Source organism: Hyaena hyaena, unplaced genomic scaffold, assembly GCF_003009895.1.
Source record: "Hyaena hyaena isolate Hyena2069 unplaced genomic scaffold, ASM300989v1 scaffold_997, whole genome shotgun sequence".
NCBI classification, from domain to species: domain Eukaryota; kingdom Metazoa; phylum Chordata; class Mammalia; order Carnivora; family Hyaenidae; genus Hyaena; species Hyaena hyaena.
This window is the reverse complement of record NW_024081628.1, coordinates 160,955-181,077: the sequence shown is the minus strand read 5'-3', so window position 1 is coordinate 181,077 and position 20,123 is coordinate 160,955. Positions and strand designations below refer to the sequence as shown.

At 39.8% G+C, this 20,123-nt stretch overlaps 1 protein-coding gene across 1 annotated transcript in view; it reads left to right on the top strand.

Moving 5' to 3' along the window:
• The window catches only part of LRRC1 (leucine rich repeat containing 1), a 135,547-nt gene that overhangs the window by 39,424 nt on the left and 76,000 nt on the right, over nucleotides 1–20,123 (top strand). The window contains exon 2 of the mRNA XM_039221676.1: nucleotides 12,781–12,898. Coding sequence (XP_039077607.1) covers nucleotides 12,781–12,898 — 118 coding nt within the window. The remainder of the gene's footprint in view (nucleotides 1–12,780; nucleotides 12,899–20,123) is intronic.

Genomic DNA, 20,123 nt, shown 5'->3' with positions numbered 1-20,123 from the left:
TTTAATGCAGTGACAGTAACTGAATTGCCCCATTTCTTGCATGCTATTTAGAAAGATCCAACCTTGGCTGGGGTGGAGTGGGGGGTATCCATTTATTGCTTCAAGAGACAAAAAACATTGATAGGCAGTCCAAGATATCCTATTCTTCCAAGACAAGGATGCATCAGTGTTGCCCATCTTTATTCTTAGTTGAGCCTGTTACTTCAGAAAAACTGATTGTTGATCCACATGCTGGTGTATTTCCTGAGAAAATTGAGAAACAGTATTCCTAACATAATTTCTCTGAATAATCCATTCTGATGAATACTGTTGTGTGACTGACCATAAAACAGCCTAATTGACTTTTAAAAAAATTTAACCTGAATGGGTATAACATGACAAGAGGCATTTATTTTCCTTTCATAACATTTTGCACCTCATTTATTATGATTTTCACCTTCTCCTTTGAAGTCCACGTTTTGCACCAGCTCCTGGATGTTCCTTGACAGTAAGGTCTACATCTTGTTTGGAACATCTTTTTCTCCACTTAAAAACTCTGCATAAAGTAGGCAGATAGTGTGTGTGTGTGTGTGTGTGTGCGCTCGCACACACACACACACGTGTACGTAGTGCTTATTAATGCTGTTAGCTTGGATACATTTTGTTGAATCCAAGACAGACTTTCCACTAAACAAAATTTTATTCCATTTGAGTCATGTAATGCTTTCTTGAGTACAATATGTGAAAAATTCAACCTTATTGACCATCCTGTGCCAAAATATAAGACCACTTTTAATAGACTTAAGTGAACATCTGTTTGATTTCTTTTGAAATAATTTTTTTGATATGTACACTGGTTTCAAGTTTTGCTTGAAGATACAGTTGAAGGAAAAACAACTCTTCCTTTAGATAAATAGAATCTTTGGCTTTTTGTGGTGTAAAACATCACCCAAAGATTGAATGATCCATTTAATTTAAATTCCTTTTTTTCCCAGAAGATTTACCTTCTAAAGTACTTTTTTCCCTAGAATTCCTATTACATACAAGCAAAATAGAGATTATACTGTATATACAATTTTAGATTCTTTTTTGATAATCCTAGAACACATATGTTTAATATATTTTTTTAGGTATTCTTCAGAAACATGACTTTTACATTTTTTATTGAAGTATAATTAACATGCAATATTATATTAGTTTTAGGTGTACAACATGCTGATTTCACAAATCTTTGTGTGACTCTGTGCCCACCCTCATAAGTGTGGTCACCAACTGTCACCATACAACATTATTATAGTATTATTGACTATAATCCCTATTTGCTGTACTTTTCATTCCTGTGACTGACTTATTTTATAACTGGAAGTTTGTACCTCCTAATCCCCTTTATCTCTTTCACCCTGCCCGTGCCTACCTCCCTTCTGGCAACCACCAATTTGTTCTCTGAATTTAAGAGTCTGGTTTTTGGGGCGCCTGGGTGGCTTAGTCGGGTAAGCGTCCGACTTTCACTTAGGTCATGATCTCGCAGTTCGTGGGTTCGAGCCCCGCGTCGGGCTCTGTGCTGACTGCCAGCTCAGAGCCTGGAGCCTGTTTCGGTCTTTGACTCCCTCTCTCTCTGACTCTCCCCTGCTCACGCTGTCTCTATCTCTCCTAGAAATAAATAAAAAAAACATTAAAAAAAAAAAGAGTCTGGTTTTTTATGTTTGTTTTGTATTTTGGATTCACTTTACATTTAAGTAAGTCATACAGTATTTGTCTTTCTCTGTCTGACTTATTTCACTTAGCATAATACCCTCCAGCTCCACCCAAGTTGTTGCAGATGACAAGATCTCATTCTTTTTTTGTGGCTGAGTAATATTCCTGTGTGTGTGTTTGTGTGTACCAAACATCTTCTTTATCCATTCATCTACCTGTAGATGCTTAGGTTGGTTCTGTCTCTTGACTATTGTAAATAATACTGCAATAAACATAGGGGTGCATATATTTTTTTATATTAGTGTTTTTACTTGCTTTGGGTAAATACCCTGTAGTAAAATTATGGCATTGTATGGTGTTTATATTTTTAATTTTTTGAGGAACTTCCACATTATTTTCCACAGTGGCTGCGGAAATGCTGCATAAGGGTTCCTTTTTTTCATAGCCTCACCAACACTTGTTGTTTCTTGTCTTTTTGATACTAGCCATTCTGACTGGTGTGGAGTGATATCTCATTGTGGTTTTGATTTGCATTTCCCTGATGATTAGTGATGTTGAGCATCTTTCCATATGACTGTTGGCCATATAGATATCTTCTTTGGAAAATGTCCATTCAGGTTGTCTGGCCATTTTTCAATCAAAATTTTTTTAAAACGTTGAGTTATATAAATTCTTTCTGTATTTTGGATATCAACTCTTTATTGGATACATCTTTGTAAATATCTTCTCCCATTCAGTAGGTTGCCTTTTTGTTTTGCTGATGATTTCCTTTGCTATGCAAAAGCTTTTGATTTTAGTTAGTCCCAATGGAGAAACAAGATTTTTAATGGCCATAAAATTGTTCATTGCTTGAATTTACCACCCCATGTTTAATCCTGCCCCTGCGGTGTTTCAGGTTGATTTTTTTTTTTTCACTTTGTCATATTCCACCCTCCTCTGTGCTGAGCCAGTCCTGCTCAATCCAAGTCTTGTCAATTCTCCGTCTGTGCCATCAGCCTGCCCTTTTATGTCCTTGGCTTGTCCCCTCACCCAGGTTCTCAGTAAGGTAGTGCTTTCCTGATTTATGTTGCTTTTTGTATATGTGCTGCTGCAGGGAACACAGAATACATTTTAATTTTAATAAAAGTTTTTCTTCTCTAAATTATTGCAAATACCACTGCAAGCCTTATCTATTCTTCTGATCATAGCACAACAAATAAAATGTTGATTTTCAAAGTGATTCACACCTGAGATATTTTAATTGTTGGGGAGGGATATACCCTTAGGGCATCAATATCTTTGTCAGAGTTCAGTAATGGTTATAGCTTGATAATGTATAAAAGCACTTCAGAAATGTGCAACTATATTAACAAACGAGAGAGAGAAAATTATTAGGGGAGCCCAGAAGACAGAAAAAGACAGAAAGAGAAATATTTTAAGCAAAGTAAGTATAAACATCTTTATTATAAATACTCAAGTATACATGCTAACACTCAGTGGGAAACTAATTTGCTTCTGTGAAATTTGATTTACCTGTGACCTTTTAGGGCCATGTAAGGACAAATGCCCACACCCTTTTCTTTGGTACATAAAGAGAGGGTACTTGTGCTGCTGAATTGAGAACCAGTTAAAAAATTTATATTTTAGAACAGGAGACTTTTTTCCTGTGATCTGTTTCATTTACTTGGACAAGAAATATGTTTCTTCCTGCTTCAGATTATAGAGGAAGTGGTTAGTTTTACTGAGGAATTCAACCTTTATCTCATATTTCTTATCTGTTACCTGGCTCATGCAATAGTGCCTGGATAGAAGCTTTCAATTTTGTGAATCAGTGTTTCAAATTCTTAAGTATTTGTGACTCTCTTTTGAATTCCATTCTATGTTTATCTGAAAATGCTTTAAAAAAATTGAATTGCCAGTTGAATAGACAGTATTGTTAGTCTTTTTTGAATTTTACCAGGACTGTCCTGGTGCTTGGTGATACCTTCCTCTATGCCCCCAAATGGGACTGAGCCTTTTTTATTTATATGCCCTTTTGCTATATCATATTATAAACTTGTTTCAGATTTCTGTCTGCTGCTTTCCCTGTCTTTGTCAGCCTTCCCCTTGCCTAAGGCTTTATCTGGAGTTACCTCTCCCTGCCCATGATCCTCTAGAAGTTGATTCATTTTCTTAATCTGTCTAGATTGCTTTCCTTTTATGTCTACTCTTTTTGGCCTGAATCTAAGGGGCAGCAACACCACTTATGTGCTCTTACATGTTGGTTTCATTAGCATGTTCTTTCATTTCCCTTTCAATTCCCTTTCATCTTGATTAATAAGGATTAATCGATGAAATACAGCACTGGCACACTTTTACTCCGTTATCCCTTTCGTAGCCTAAACTCCTTCTTTCCCTGACTTTGTTTTACGGAGCTAATTAGAATATAGTTTCACAAATGGTTTTCATTTGTCAGTTAGATCACTTGAGCATTATACTACTCTGTGATCCTCCAAAATGATTGTGCTTTAGAATTTTTCTTAAAGAATGTTATTAAGTGGCAGCAGCATTAGTGAAGTCACAAACTGTGGCTGAAACCTCAGTTTCCTCTTGTGTTAACTGGAGATCAAGCAGTTGAGTCTGATCAAACCAATGAGTTTACCTCATTGGTACCTATAAGGATTCAAGTAAATAAAGGTACCTGAGTGTCCCTCACTCAGTCTTTTATCACCAAAAGGAATTCCTTCCTCACTGATGTCTGTCAGCCTTAGGAATGGTTTGATGTCTTAATTGAGATATAACTCACATGTCACACAATTTACCCAAAGTGCATGATCTGATGGTTTTTAGTATATTCACAGAGTTGTGCTGCTGTTACCACAGTTTGTTTTAGAATGTTCTTCTCACCCCAAGAGAAATCCCATACCCATTAGCCGCCATTCACCATTTCCTAGGCAACCACTAATCTACTGTTTGTAATTTTATGCATTTTTAACCTCATGCCTATTGTATTGTGTGCTAATAGGATTTTCATTTTTCTTAAGGTACACTGAAAGTATTTTGAAATTCAGTCCTATAACTTTTAGAGCTAGAAAGAGTCCTTTAATAATTTGATATTTCTTTTTCCAAGGGAACTCAGCAATTCACCTGGGGATATTCCTATTCTATACCAAAACATACTATGTTTACCAAAACAGACTAAAAAAAAAGTCTTATTAACACTTCATCAGAGGTTCTTATTTTTGAGTATTTGTTAAAAGTCTTTCAAATTCATGAGCACCTGGGTGGCTCAGTCGGTTGAGCGTCCAACTTCTGCTCAGGTCATGATCTCATGGTTCGTGGGTTCAAGCCCCACGTGGGCTCTGTACTGACAGCTCAGAGCCTGGAGCCTGTTTCAGATTCTGTGTCTCCCTCTCTCTCTCTCTGCCCCTCCCCCACCTGTGCTCTGTCTCTTTCTGTTTCAAAAATAAACCAAAAAAAAATTTAAAGTCTTTCAAATTCTAGATGTGAGATATGATTATTTGAATTCTCTGCTTCATACAGCTGATCCTGTCACTATTCTCTGAATACTTCTTGGGCTTTTTTCTTTATCTATAACTTTCTCAAGTATCAAAAATTGTATCTTAGCCAAAGTTTGTGCAGTATATTGTTATATTTTCTGTTTAAATTTTCTTTAGAAACGTCATTACTCTGTGATCAAGCATAGAATTTTCTAGGATAATTTATTCAGTTTTACACGTTTTTCTGTGGCATACCTGAGTGTCCTACATATTTTGTGGTAGACCATTTAATCTACAGGATTTTGCCCCTCCCATGTCTCTTTTCAATGGGATTTTTTCTGCTCCTTCCATCTACCAATACAGACTAATTCTCCAACCCCCTGGCAAAAACGACAGAATGCAGACTTCAAGGTCTAGGCCCAAGAGTCCTTGCAGCCTCTTTCTTTGCCCCTTTTGAATTTGACTTAGAGCTTCACGTAGGGAAGCCACTCTATCATTAGGGAGAGGACAGAGGCTGTGTGCAGAACAGAGGGGTTCCAGCTGACAGCTGGCAGTAATTGCCAGACCATCAGAATCAGGCCAGGGTGGATCCTCCAGCCTCTCTGACCCTCCAGCCAACTGTAGTTACATGAGTGTGCTCAGATGACAGCAGCGGAGGGACTGCCCAGCCAACCCACAGAATGTGAGAAATTAAAAAAAAAAAATGTTTTGGAATTTGCCCTGGTTTGTTATACAGCAAAGTTAACTGGTACATATAGGTATCAGCATTGTGGCAACGTTGAGACGACGAAAGAGTGTAATCCATGTAAAGTCCTTAACTTACTGCCAAGCACTGATAACCCCTTAAGAGAGGTTGATTGCTCTATCATATTTGCTATAGCATTATCATTGCTAATGTCATTTTGATCACTATCATCATTTTATTTCTCCTCTCCTCCGGATATAATGTCATTGCTTTTCATTAGCATTACTATGAGGAGTTAAAGAATTTGATGCCCTTGGTGCTAATTGTCTAGTATTTTCCTTCCTAATTACTTAGTGGTTTAAAACTTTAAAAACTATTCTTATTGTAGGGTTGCCTGGGTGGTGTAATTGGCTGTTTCAGCTTAGGTTATGATCTCACAATTTATGAAATTGACCCCGTGTGGGGCTCTGCTGACAGTATGGAGCCTGCTTGGGATTCTCTCTTTCTCTCTGCCCCTCTGCTTGTGTGTACATGTGCACATTCTCTGTCTCTTTCCTCTTAAACTAAAAAAAAAAATTCCTTTTTAAAATAAAACAGATATATAGCAAAGTGCATAAGGTGTGATGTAAAGCTTATAACAGATTATAGAATGAACATTTGTAACTACCACCCAGGTTAAGATATTTAGCACTGCTTGGACTCCAGAAGCCTGTTGCGTGCTCTTCCTGATCCCAGTCTTCTGCCTTACACCTATAGGTAGCCAGACGCTAGTCTGATTTCATAAGAATCACTTCTTTGCTTTTCTTTATAGATGTTACCACCTCTATGTGCATCTCTAAACAAAAAAGTGTAGTTTCAGTGATTTTTCATCTTTATATAAGTGGAATAATATAGTATGAATTCTTTTGTGTCTAGCTTCATTTGCTGAATATTATTTCTAAGATTCTTTAATGACTTAACAGTAACTTTCATTTTCATTGCTATGTAGAGTTTCATTATAAGAATATAGTTCTGTTAGATGTAGTGTTGATGGGTATTTGAGTTATTTATAGTTTTGAGCAATTACAAATAATTCTGTCAAACATATTCTTTTATGTATTCTGGAATAATATGAGAATTTTTTAAAAGAATAGTTGTAGGAATTTCTGGGTAATAAAGTTCTGGTCACTTTTTATAAATCTCATAGAAAGAACATTGCCAGATGATACAGATGACAGACAGTGGACCCTTGAACAATGTGGGGGTTGTGGGTGCTGCCCCTCACCCCCACAGCAGTCAGAAATCTGCTTATAACTTTGACTCTCCCCAAACTTGATTACTAATAGCCTACTGTTGACTGGAGGACTTACTGATAAACAATCAGTGAACATGTATTTGGTATGTTGTATGTATTACATTCTATATTCTTAGAATAAAGTAGAGAAAGTTATTGTTAAGAAAATCATAAGGAAAAGAAAATAGATTTATAATGCTGTACTTTGTTTATAGGGAAAAATGCAGTTCACATGTTGTGTTGTTCAAGGGTCAACTATGTCTGATAACGTAATCTTTACTGTATCTTTACCATATCTTTATCAAGAAGGTTGACCGAAAAGGCAGTTCAGATCAAAACAGACATGAGTAGGGATGTGGTGAGAGTTATGTGACATGAAAAGGGGCCACCATTTAGTTGAAGGGTTAGAATGCACCTGGAAGAGAAATCTTTGAGTCAGTTTGGTTTCATTATAGCTGGAGTCCAAGAGTTTTTCAGGAGTTTAATAACATTCTTTTTTTTTTGTTTTCCAAGTTTATTTATTTTGAGAGAGACAGAGATAGCGCCAGTGGGGGGGGGGGGGATGGGCAGAGAGAGAGGGAGAGAATTCCAAGCAGGATCCTCAACTGTCAGCTCAGAGCCTGACATGAGGCTCGAATTCATGAGCCATGAAATCATGACCTGAACTGAAACTACAAGTTAGCTGAGCTACTCAGGCATCCCTGGAGTTTAAGAACATTCTTTACGCTGTTGTCCTCCAGGTGAATCTGTAACAATGATTTATGCTTACCCTGTGGAGGAGAGGTTTGGGCAGTGGGGGGACAATTGACTGATCCTCGGCCATATACTAATTATAAAGGACCTAGCTGTTTTAGAACTGAGATTTCCCATGTCCCTTTCTAACAGGAAGGGAGGTACTAACACTCTGCCAAAAGAGGGAAAATGAATCTTGTCAAAATGGGGAATGGGAGAAGGAAACATGCTGTTCAGTCAAATTAAAGACTCTGCATCTACTAACAACAAGGGTGGCTCTAAGAAGGCTGTGGTGTGGCATAAGAAGCCAAGGCAGCTTGGGTTCCTTTGCATGTAATTGTACACAGTGTCTCCAAAGCGGGCCAGTGTGCTGTAATCAAACATGGTACAGCCGAAGAATGGTGTCTGTGTGTTGCATCACATGATCGCTCCGTGCTGCGGAACCCTGCCAGGACAGCGGCATGAATTGTTCTGCCTGTGCCCTGGCTCATGTCAAGAGAAGGCAGAAGGGCTTACAGCTTGGTGGGTTTTTTCCCCCCGGACTATCTAAGGAAGTAGAAAACTTGAGGATTTAATAAAGTCTTAGTGGCACGGTGTTGGTCTTATAAGAAAATAGTTAATTTAAAGCACTTGGATGCCAAATTAAGATCCCATCACGGTAATGAGGGGAGGATTTAGGAATTACTATTTTCATTTTGGGACCCTGTCAGATGGGGTCATTATTATGTCTGGTATGTGCTTCCCAAGTTGAATAAAGTAGTGTTTGTGACAGGCTCTCTTTGAGGATGCTTTTAATATGTAGAACAAAACTTAAATTTGCCTGCTGTTATGATTTACACTGGATGTGGGGATTTGTAAGCTGTTGTTTCCACAGATGTAAAACGAACTTATTATTCACTGCAGATCTAAGTACCTTAGTGACTTGATTTCTTGTATTATTTCTGAATGGTCCCTGAATGTATGGAATTGGTGATGGTTTTGTGCTGTTGCGGTTCTATCTTTCCTGAAGAATAAAGTGAGCTTTTCATGCTTGAGTAAACACATTGATGCATTATGAAACTGTCAGACTCTTTGAACAATTGGCATAAGCTCAATTATTCAAATATGTGACTCTTTTGAATTGCTTTTGTGTCGGCTAATGCTTTCGTTCAACCAGTATAAAGAAATTTCAATACCTTTCCTTAAGAAATTAAATCTCAACTGTATGATTAAAGAAATCCACAGGATTAGTTCTTTCATTGAGCACTTTCATTATCATGGATAGCTAATTGGTAGTAGCATCCATTTGCTGAGATTCATAGTTCACTGTATTTAAAAACGTCTTTGTTTTTGTTAAAAAATAATTTTAAGTTGTTTGTGCATTTTCCTTATCACCTAAAATAACTTTTTTCTTGTATTACCTTCCTGACAGCCTGCACACATGCTTTTTTACAGTGTACCTGCAATTTTTTCATTAAAATTGTATCTGCATTGTAAATCTTTTTAAGTTCTTTGGTCTTTATAGTAATTATTTGTGTCGCTTACTCAATATTGAATTATTTAATAACATGCTGATCATTTCCCTTATTTCACATATATGTTTTCTGGTTTTTTCCTTTTCACTGATAATAATGCAAAGAAAGACATATTGTGCCTTGTAGCTTGTTTTTCTTATTGTCAGTTACTCTGTATTACAAGGACAGATGCTCAAAAGTATTATTATTATGTCAGTGGACTTGAAAACATGTTCTATGTGTTGCCCAATTGCTTTCCAAATGACAGTGCCTTCTTTTTGATTCTATAAGTATACAGTCCCTGAAGCTTATTAAATGTTAGCATCCTTCAAAATTATCACTTGGGGTAGCCTGTAATCTTAGTAGAGACTTTTTCCTTTGTAAATTTAATTTCTAATTTTAGCAAAGTAGTATATGTAAATAGTGTTTTTTTTGTTTTTTTTTTTTTTTAATGTGACATATGAAGAACAGTAGCCTCTTTCCCATCCTGTCCCCCAGCCCGGTTTCTGGCTCTTGACAACCCTCAGCCCCTGGCTCTTTCCACTGCTGTATGCCCCGACATTGCTAAGCTTGCTTTTAGTTTGATTTTTTTCCCACTCTGTAGGTATCTTTTGATTTCGTTCTATGGAAGATGAGACTTTAGTGCTTATTGTTTCTTCTCCATCCTCTCAATATTGGCATAACATAAATTTTGCTTTTATCAATATGTAGATGTTAAGTATTTGTCATAACCAAGTCTTACATTTATATTATGAATATATAAGAATACTTTATATTTTTCTTTTTTTGCTTAGTTTGTTTTCTCTGTTCCTAACTTATCAACAAACAAATCTTGATTTTTCAAACACAGCAGAATGTGTGTTTGTTAATCCCACAGATGTGCGTTTTCCCCTCAAAAATCCTTCTGGGAACCACCCCACTGTCTGCAGTGTGGACTGTTCTCTCTCAGGACTAGCTGCTCAGCTGACTCCTTAGAAGTTCCTTCACTGTTCTGTCCTGGGAATTTCTTTTGTTTCTCTCTGTTTTGTTGATTCTCTGATTTCTCTATCCCCTATCCTCCTCCTTTGAGATTTATGCTTACATTTAATGGGTTCCTGAGGTGCAAGGAAGAGACATTTTTTGGAGACCATGCATGTCTAAAAATGTTTTTATTTTGTCATCATACTTGATTGATGGTTTGGTTGGGTATGTAATTTTAGGTTGGGAACAATGTTTTCTTGGAATTTTGAAGGCATTGCTCCATGCCTTCTTACTTTCAAGGCTGCTGTGGAATCTAGCACCTTTCTGATTCCCAATTCTTTGTTATGACCCCCACCCCCACCTCCTGGTCTCTGGAGGATTTTGGAATCTTCTTGTTTCTGGCATTCTGAAATTATATATTTTCTGGTATTCTTACATGTCTCTGTCATTCATTTTATTGGCCCCGTGGAGGTCTCATCCTAACTGGAAAATGCAGTCCTGTTATTTTCTTTGGAATATTGTTAGTTGGGTATCATACCCTGTAGACCAGTCCTTGAATTTTCCTGCCTTTTCTGCTCTCATTTCTCTCATAGTCTTTTTATTCTGATTTCTGATGGATCTTGTTAACTTTGTTTTTCACGTCTTTTATTAATGCTACAATTTTTCTTTTTTAATTTCCAAAAGCATATTTCTCCTTTGAAACTTGCTTTTTATGGTATCATGTTGCTTTGTTTTCTCTTATTTCTCTGAGGGTATTAATTATATTTTTGGTTGATGAAGTTTTTTTTTTTCCTCTGCCCCACATCATATTTGATTCATATTTGAAGCACGGGTACATACTTTGAAGCATGAGTACTTTTTTTGCAGTGGGGGCTTTCCTCAAGTGTCCAGAGAAACTTGGCTTTGTTTAAATGAAATATCTGGGGGTGCCTGGGTGGCTCATTTGGTTGAATGTCAGACTCTTTGGTTTTTTTTTTTATGTTTATTTATTATTTTTGAGAGAGAGACAGAGCGTGAGCAGAGGAGGGGCAGAGAGAGAGGCACACACAGAATCTGAAGCAGGCTCCAGGTTCCGAGCTGTCACCAGAGAGTCTGATGTGTGACTTGAACTCATGAACTGTGAGATCATGACCTGAGCTGAAGTTGGACACTCAACCAACTGAGACACCCAGGTGCCCCCAGCATCATACTCTTGCTTTTGGTTCAGGCCATGATCCCAGGGTCATGGGATAGAGTTCCACATCAGGCCCCACGCTGAATATGGAGCCTACTTAAGATTATCTCTCTTTCCCTGTGCCCCCTCTGCTTGTGCTCTCTCTATCTCAAACAAACAAACAAAAAACCCCACTGACATGAAAGAAAGACAGAAAGAGAGGTTGATTCAGACGCTTGAAGGGGGAAAAAAAGATAGTTGGAAGCTCTTTGTGCATGGGTGGGGCTTGTAACCTGGGGATTCTCTATACTGTACTGTAATTCCTGTCTGTAGGGTCTGTTCTCATGCCTGGGAGCCTGGCTTCGGGAAGGGGGTGGGATCTCATTCACAGGGCTTTGACTGAGTCCCTCTGTTTCGGTAGGGTGCCTCACCCCTGCCCTCAGCTGTGTTTAGAGCCAATTCTCTTAGAGGGGAAATTTCCAGTCTCCTGCCTGGCTATGCAGGGTAGAGAAGAGGATATGGGGACCTAACTATTCTTTAGTTCTCCTTCCTTCAGAGGTCACCTGGACCTAATTTCCTATTGACTCCTCACTCCACAGGCTTGGATTCCAGCATTGTTTGGATTCTTTCATTAGTTCCCATTGGTTCATCTGTTTTCTGACTTTAAGGATTTTGTGGCATGTCTAGCTTGTTTCTTGTCCTTTTTCATTTTCAATTGTCTTCATACATTTATTTCATATTTTTATATTTATATCCATTTCTGCATAAATTCTTTTAGTGTCATTTTAGTGCAGTTTTAAAGGGTTTGGGGAAAAAGGCGTGTGCTCAGTGTGCCCTGGGTAATGGGAATAAGCAGACTCTGCTTTTGATTGGTCAAAAACAATTTTTTCCCTTTGCACATTTGTGGGATATTTATAAACTTTCTGATGCACAGTCATTCCTACTAAAAATGTCTTTTAAAATATTTATTCTAATTTTTACATATATTGATTTAACAACACCGATTGAGTATCGCTGTCTGTAAGCACAAAGTGTGACCATCTACTGAATAGTTTAAAGGAGTAATTACCATTCTCACTGAGCTACTTACTCATTTTTAAAAACTTTTTAGATAATTGTAGATTGATAGGAAGTTGCAAAAAGAGTACAGAGCTATCTTTGTACCCAGTTTATCCCAGTGGTGGACTATATGACTATTACATGACTATTACTTAAATATCAAAGTCAGGAAGTTGACGTTGGTACAATCCTCATTCACTTTTAAAAGACCTATTGTTTTAAATTTCATACGGGGCAGAAATTGTACATTGCAAATATATGTGAGACCCATGTGAAACTATTTTGTCTTTCAGCAATTTTTCCAGCTGGTCAAATTACGAAAGCTTGGACTTAGTGATAATGAAATTCAGCGGCTCCCTCCAGAAATAGCAAACTTCATGCAGCTGGTGGAACTTGATGTATCTCGGAATGGTAAGAAAAAGATCCCACTTGAATTGTCCATTTGTCTCTTCTGGTGCTGGGGGCAATTTTTGGTGAATGTAGCTGGATAAATGCTGTTGGAGTTGCTTTTTCCAATGGTTATGGAAAAAGCTCTGTGTAAATTTGGGGATGAAATTAATGCCATTTATTGAATAGTTTAGTCGGCTTATGGGTACTCACCAAAAATGTTTAATAGCACAGTTTTTAGACGATGATTTTTGCAAAGTTGGTTCATTCTGATTCAGGGAGCTTGAGAGAGGACTGGGGACCCTGAGAGCTATTGGTGTGGTCATTGGTCCCCTGCTCAGAGGCCACTGAGTGGAAGGGCAGCCGTCCGCGGGGGAAGGGTGGTTTCTCAGCTGTGGCCTGGTGGCCGGGCTCCTGTGAGAAGCTGTCTCCCTGCAGTGGACGGAGCAGCTTGCTGTCCAGGCGTGTTGTCAGGCTGATTATTCCTAATGAGGCCACTGCTGATTCTCCTCACTGGGGTTTCTGCGGTATATTTTGTGAGTTTATTTTGATTTCCAGATTTCACTGGAATGATGAAGTGCTTCCTTTCTATTGATCATTCTAATGGATATTTCTATCCTATTTAACCTTTCACTTTTAAGTGGATACCCTGGTTTAACCTTGTGGATTATAGCCTCATCGATGCTCGTGGAGTGGGCCGGGGACCTTGCCGGTGACAGTAGACATGATTAATTACTTTGAGTTCAAGCAGCAGCTCCCAGTGGTCCTGTCTTTCTTTAGTGGTGGAATTCAGTTCTTGCAAAGATCCTGGTGTAATTTCCTCAGGATACGCCCCGGCCTTCTCTGAAGTATTTATACAAATGATGATCCTTTCCCTTCAAAGTTTCTCCTCAGCGAGACTCAGATCTGGATCTTTCATTCTCATGTCTTCCCCAGAAACCACAAGGCTCAGATACAGAATATTTTGATGGGTCATTGTTATAAGGCAGCAGTGATAATCAGTACTTGATGGAAAATGTAGTGAAGAAAAAATGATTTTACCATCTACTTTTAACAGCTGTTAAATTTTTGTCATCTGTCAGATCCCATGAATTGGAAACTGTTGTTAGGCCAGGCCATATGTTCTTGACATAGACTCTACTTTTATTTTTCTGGAGAATTCTTTCTTAGCTTGAAGATAATGGAAAAGGTGAAAGTCTTATCTTTTGGACTGGCTTATTGGGTTGCAGAAGACCCAGACCTGCTTAGGCAAAGGGTATTTGATTTTGAGGATGGGGGTGGAGCTAACATCCTGAAAGCATTGGCGTGGAGCTGGCTTCGGACACCAAGGTAGGAGTTTCATGGCCTCTGTCTTACACTGTGTCTGCTTCTCTTGGGAGCTGCCCTGTTCTTCCCTCCCCGCTGACCTGCTCTCTTGGAACTGGGCCCTCCAGGCCCCAGTCGTGTGGTCCCTTTCCACGCACTTTTTGGCTTCTGACCCTGCTGGGGCATCTGTTTGTTAGTGACAAATTTCTAAGTGAGGAATGGCTGCCTTTTAAATTTCTTTAAGTGTTTATTTTTGAGAGAGTGAGAGAGAGATACAGAGCACGGGCAAGAGAGGGGCAGAGAGAGAGAGGGAGACACAGAATCCAAAGCAGGCTCCGGGCTTCAAGCTGTGAGCATGGAGCCTGACGCAGGGCTCTAACCCACAGACCATGAGATCATGACCTGTGCCGAAGTTGGACGCTTAACCAACTGAGCCACCCAGCCGCCCCGCCTCAGCTCATCTTTTTAAGCCAGGTATAAGCCATAAGCTCTAGGTCCCAGGACGCCCTAACGTTTGGCTCCCCGGAGACAGGGGTAGCAAGTAGTGCAATGGTTGGTCCCTCCACTCAGCACAGGTTCAGCTTTCCTTACACCTGAGTGTGGCATGCGGCAGGCATGAGGCCGGAACGGCTGCATAGCTCTCTTATATCACATTTATCTAAAAATATATATAATTGAGGGCAGCCTGGGTGGCTGAGTCAGTCGAGTGTCTGACTTTGGCTCAGGTCATGATCTCAGTTTGTGAATTTGAGCCCCCGCTTTGGGCTCTGTCCTGACAGCTCAGAGCCTGGAGCCTGCTTCAGATTCTGTGTCCCCCTCTCTCAGCCCCTCCCTCCCTCTCCCTCTCTCTCAAAAATAAACATTAAATTTAATAAAGTATATATAATTGAAACTGCTGCCCCTTGTCTCATCAATTATCTGTTACAAAGAGTCGCTGGCAGTTAATTCTGCAAGGAAGCAGTGACTGAGGACAGTGGTCACTGAAATCACACAATCTGAAGAAATAAAATAGCACTTTTGAAATTGTCATTAGAAGAGTTTTGCCACTTTTCACATCTGCAATTTCTTTCCATTCTTATCTAGAAAGAAGGGCTACATGCGTCCTCCCATATGTCCCTTATACCTTCCAGCATGTTGATGAAACAAACTAGACTTCTAGGGAAGTCTGTCAGGACACAGAATGAAGTTTCCTTTCCTTCTGCAGGTGTTGGGAGTTTTGTGAAGGATCCTGTGATGCTGTCACCTTATCAGGCTTATTTAGAAATGCTGAGGGAAGGGGCGCCTGGGTGGCTCAGTCACTTAAGCATCTGACTTGATTTTTGGTTCAGGTCCTGATCTCATGGTTTGTAGGTTTGAGCCCCATGTCAGGCTCTGCGCTGACAGCATGGAGCCTGTCTGGGATTCTTTCTCCCTTTCTCTGTGCCCCACCCCTGCTGCTCATGTGCACGTATACACACTCTCTCTCAAAATCAATAAATAAACATTAAAAAATGCTGAGAGGAGTTAACATCCCGCTTCCCCTGTTGGCAGAGCCTAGCTCTGGCTCAGTAGCATGGGTGTGTGTGTATTGTGGATGTGGATGTGTAGACAGATGGACAGTGTGGAGGAGGGTGGCAGACAGGGTTCTGGGCTTTCTTTGAGGTTGTGAGAAAAACAGAGATGACAGAGCAGAACAAGGTCACTATTTAGTTTAACCAACATGGAACATGGGTCTTAAGCTATTTCCAGGTCAGCCCAATCTCACTGTTCCCTCTCTCTCTCTCTTTTTTTTTTTTCTTTTTTGAGGCCAAATCACATTAGTGTGAATTTCCTAGGCAACTGAGTAGGTAAATAAAAGTTGCTAAGTCTCTAGCCTGAGAGGCAGTATAAAACCCCTACTTTGTGTGGAAAGAGGCATTTGTAAGGGTTTGCCTATTGGAGCCTCTAGTTTTCTGTGGCTCTGGCTGAGGCTGCCCTCCATGATCAGAGAGGCTGTTCCTTTGAGTCCTTCCCCAGTCCTGAACTGTAGCAGATCCACAGCCAAGGCTCTCTCTGTCACGGTAGGATCTTTACTGGCTTCCTCAGTCCTGATTTTCCAGAGAGCATTGCTTGACTGTGGATGAAGGCAGGCTGTTGGTATCGACCATTCAAGTCACTGGATCAGTGTTTGTCAGACTTCAGCATGCAGTGGATTTTGTTAACCTCTGGGTTCTGATGCAGCAGGTCTGGAACGGGGCTAGAGAGTCTGCATTGCTAGAAGCCCCCAGGGGCTGCCAGCCCTGCTGATCCACTGCACACGCTGAGTGGCAGGATCCACAAGCTCACTACTAACATTCCTTCAGCAGCTTCCTGTGGTTATGAGCATGGCTTTGCTCAGGTCCAGTAGCCCGGTGCCTTCTCACATGGAAGGTGGGAAACCATCAAGATATTGATGGTGAAAGGAGAAGATGCTGTTACTGGCCTAAGCTCGAGTTGGCCTTTTAGTCCAGAAGCAAAATTAGACGTGTCCTGATGCTCCTTAGCTCAAGTGAGGGAGAAAAGACAAGCCTTGTGTTTGTCTCCAGAAAAATGAGGAGGAGAGAAGTTTTCATAGGCTCGTGTCCTATGCCAGGAAGAACTGCCAAGACTTCTAAACCTTGATTCTGTGGCTTTGTTCTCTGATATTTCAGGCACAAAGTCAAGGGAATTGTGTGTTATGTTAGAAACGAGAAGAGTGAGCTTAGGAAGGAAAAGTGGTGGTTGTAGGCTATATATAGGCTGTGGACACTTGTTCTGGGATAAAAGGAGAAAGAGGCTTGGGATGAGCCCAGTTTTGCCCCCCAAATGGCTGGATGTGGTTGGCAGGCAGGACTCGGGGTAGGAGCCCTGGCTTTGCCACTCAACACCTGGCTGACTTTGGACAGTGGGCCGTGTCCTGTGACTGAGTGGGGACAAGCCACTGCTTCCATACAAACCCAGTGACAGGTGAGGAAAGTGACACATTTCTCCTGTCCTAACAGTGGGTTATTTTTTTAATCAGGCAAATAACTAAAATAAACTTGGGGTAAGAGAAACTGTTTTCCTTGATCATAAAGGATGACTGGCATGTATAAAATTGGTATCTGAATATGGTGTTACAATGCCTAAAGAAAGCATACGGCCCTGATTTAAGGTCTGAAGTAGTTTTCGGTGGTAAAATGCTTCATGTCTGTTTCCTGTGCTCACTGATCCTTAGTTGTTGGAGGGAAATGGCCTCTGGATACGTAAGAAAAGGTATTACCCCATGGTACTATCTTGCTATCCGAGAATCTCAGACTGACTTTGTTAATGCATCATGAATCCTGCCTCAAGGGTTAGTAATGTAAATTTTATAGCCTATGCTGTTATTTGACGTACATCACAGTACTATATCATTATCCATTTAGTTCACTTTTTCCCTGAGTGTAATGCATATACCACTGGTACTGCTAGAGATGATTTTAAGCGGTGCCACATAACAGCAGTTTTTAATATGGAGTCATGGTGAGAAAGTTAGCATTTTTTTAAAAAAATGTTCCTTTTGGATTGCCTTCTGTAGAACTTAAGAACACCATATTATGTTTATCATCACATTTATCTTCTGTACCTGGGGTTATTAGTTTCTATCCATGATAGTGACTTAAAGAAATTTGCTTCCTTTAGAAATGAATCTCACTTAGATTTGAAGAGGTGATGTAAAAGAACGGGGCAAATACCAAAGAACACAGGTACCCTACCAGTATGGTCATCATTGTGAAGGTGGACAGGGATGGCTGGCATTGAGGGGTCCTACCAGTTAGTATGGGCATCTCAGACCAGAGAACCCATGGATCTATTTCACTTCTGGGGCAAGTCATACTGCATACAGGAAAACACAGCCAGCGTCTGCACACCCTGGCTAAGTACTTGGCAGACTTGAGTTAACAAAAACCTAAAGGATAGTTTTAGTACAAACTGTCACGTTCACCAGGACAGTACCTCAGAGTGAGCAGTTTGACAGCCTGCCAGTACGGGTCTTTGTCCCACAAGTCTAGAGGCTAGACGTTGATGAAATGCATGGGTCCGTTGTCCTCTGTCCAGCCACAAGACACTGATCCGGGTCTGTGGTGTGTGGCTGCGGGTTTGTTTAATGAGTTCCAAAGCCGAGTTTGAAGCCTCCTGAAATGACCTTGTATAACATCAAGCCTTGGTGCTTCTGAGTATGCCCTGGAAACAGCTCTTTCTGGCAAGCAATACATCCAGTGTGCCTCAAAGTCTTCCTACTTAATTGTGAACAGTTAGCCTTTTTTTGGGTAATAACTACATACACCCATACCACAAGTGTGGCGGAGGCCAGTTTTTACCCATGCAGACTTCAGACTTGCCACAGTCAAGCCATTGTTCTCTCTTTTCTCACCACCTAATTCGGACCTAAGTTTAGCACTCTGTTTAGCTCTGTTACCTGCTCCAGTGGCTGGATTTTGTACCAGCACCAGTGACATCCCACCAAGGGAGGACCCATGGGCCACTCTGCCTTGTGTCTGGAGATCTGGGCACTTTGCAGACCAGAGCTCACTGTTTTACCTCTGCAGGAACTGACACTTTACTGTCATGAGCCCTTCCTCTGTCGTAGCTTGTCCCTTTGCTTTTGTGGGATGAAGGGTTAATACAGAAAAAAGTAGAATTGACGTTTCCTCATGTTTTAATTCCAGATAATAATAATAATTTTTAAAGTAGAGGTGGAAAGAAATTAGGCTTATGTGATATTTCTAATCACCATAGCATGCTACAAATAGTCCTCCCCCGCCTCCAACCCCAGAGAGCATTGTTGTGATGTGAACATGTGTAGAAACCATGTCAGACACTGAAAAAGGTGACATAAACTTTACAAATAGGTCCCACTCTCTCTTTGTGATGATAAAGAAACATCAATGATATTTTAGCAAATAAAACTGAAAATCCATCACAGTTTAATGTTATACATTGTTAAATCAGAAGGGAAATTCTTAGAACATTGCCTTTGCTCAAAAATGTTTTTGGCATTCTTTCAGAATTTGCAGTGTATAATTTTGCATATCCTCAGACCAGTAGTTTCACTTTTTAGCGTGGATTGGTTTTTAAAACCAGCCAGACATTTTTTAATGCCACCTTAGGTAAAGAAGCTAGGCCACTGGCAGGCTTACGTTACTCCAAATCTGCTTCATATGGCTGTTTCAGGAGGGGTGCATAAAAATTCTGATCAATACAAACAGCTCTGGAAACCATGTATTAACTACCAAAGGGCGGGCACATCTTTAAATGTATTCTCTAGTATACCTGCTTTTAGAGTACAAAGAGCTTAGAACTTCATGATCATGTATCTTCTAAGTATCCAGTATTGCTGCAGACAGATGTTTAGCATTTCTCCTTCAATATTAGCTGCCTTAAAATAAAATCTGAGCTTGCTTTTTACATTATATATAATCCATTACAGAGATCTGCTGTACAGTGATCTCATTAGTGAAATGAAATCTGAATATTATGTATTTTCATACTCAGATAATCTACATAAAGTAAACTTTTGATATTATAGATTCCTTTTGATGGCTGTATTTGACACTCTTTGCATTTTTCTTTCCTTCACCTTTCTCCAGAATATCTGAATCCTTTTTGCTCTCATCTCATCTTGAAGGGTTTTCCTAGGTCGCCTGCCTTGCACTTGCTTTGCCAGAATGTATAGAAGAGTAAACTATTGCTATTTATTATGGTAATATAGCTTAATTTCTGGTTACCAGAAAAGTTGTGACTCTCCTGAATAAATTGTAGGTTTATGTAACTTTCTGTCTTGACTTTTTTTTTTAATTAGCAGGTTTATAATAGAGATGATAACCTTTACATTTGAGAACAACACCTCTGAATATATTTTTTAGGTCAACGAGCTCTTCGGTTAGTTCCAGGTTCTCTGAATTCTTTGTCTACCTTCCTCCTTTGTCCCCTGCCCACTTCATTC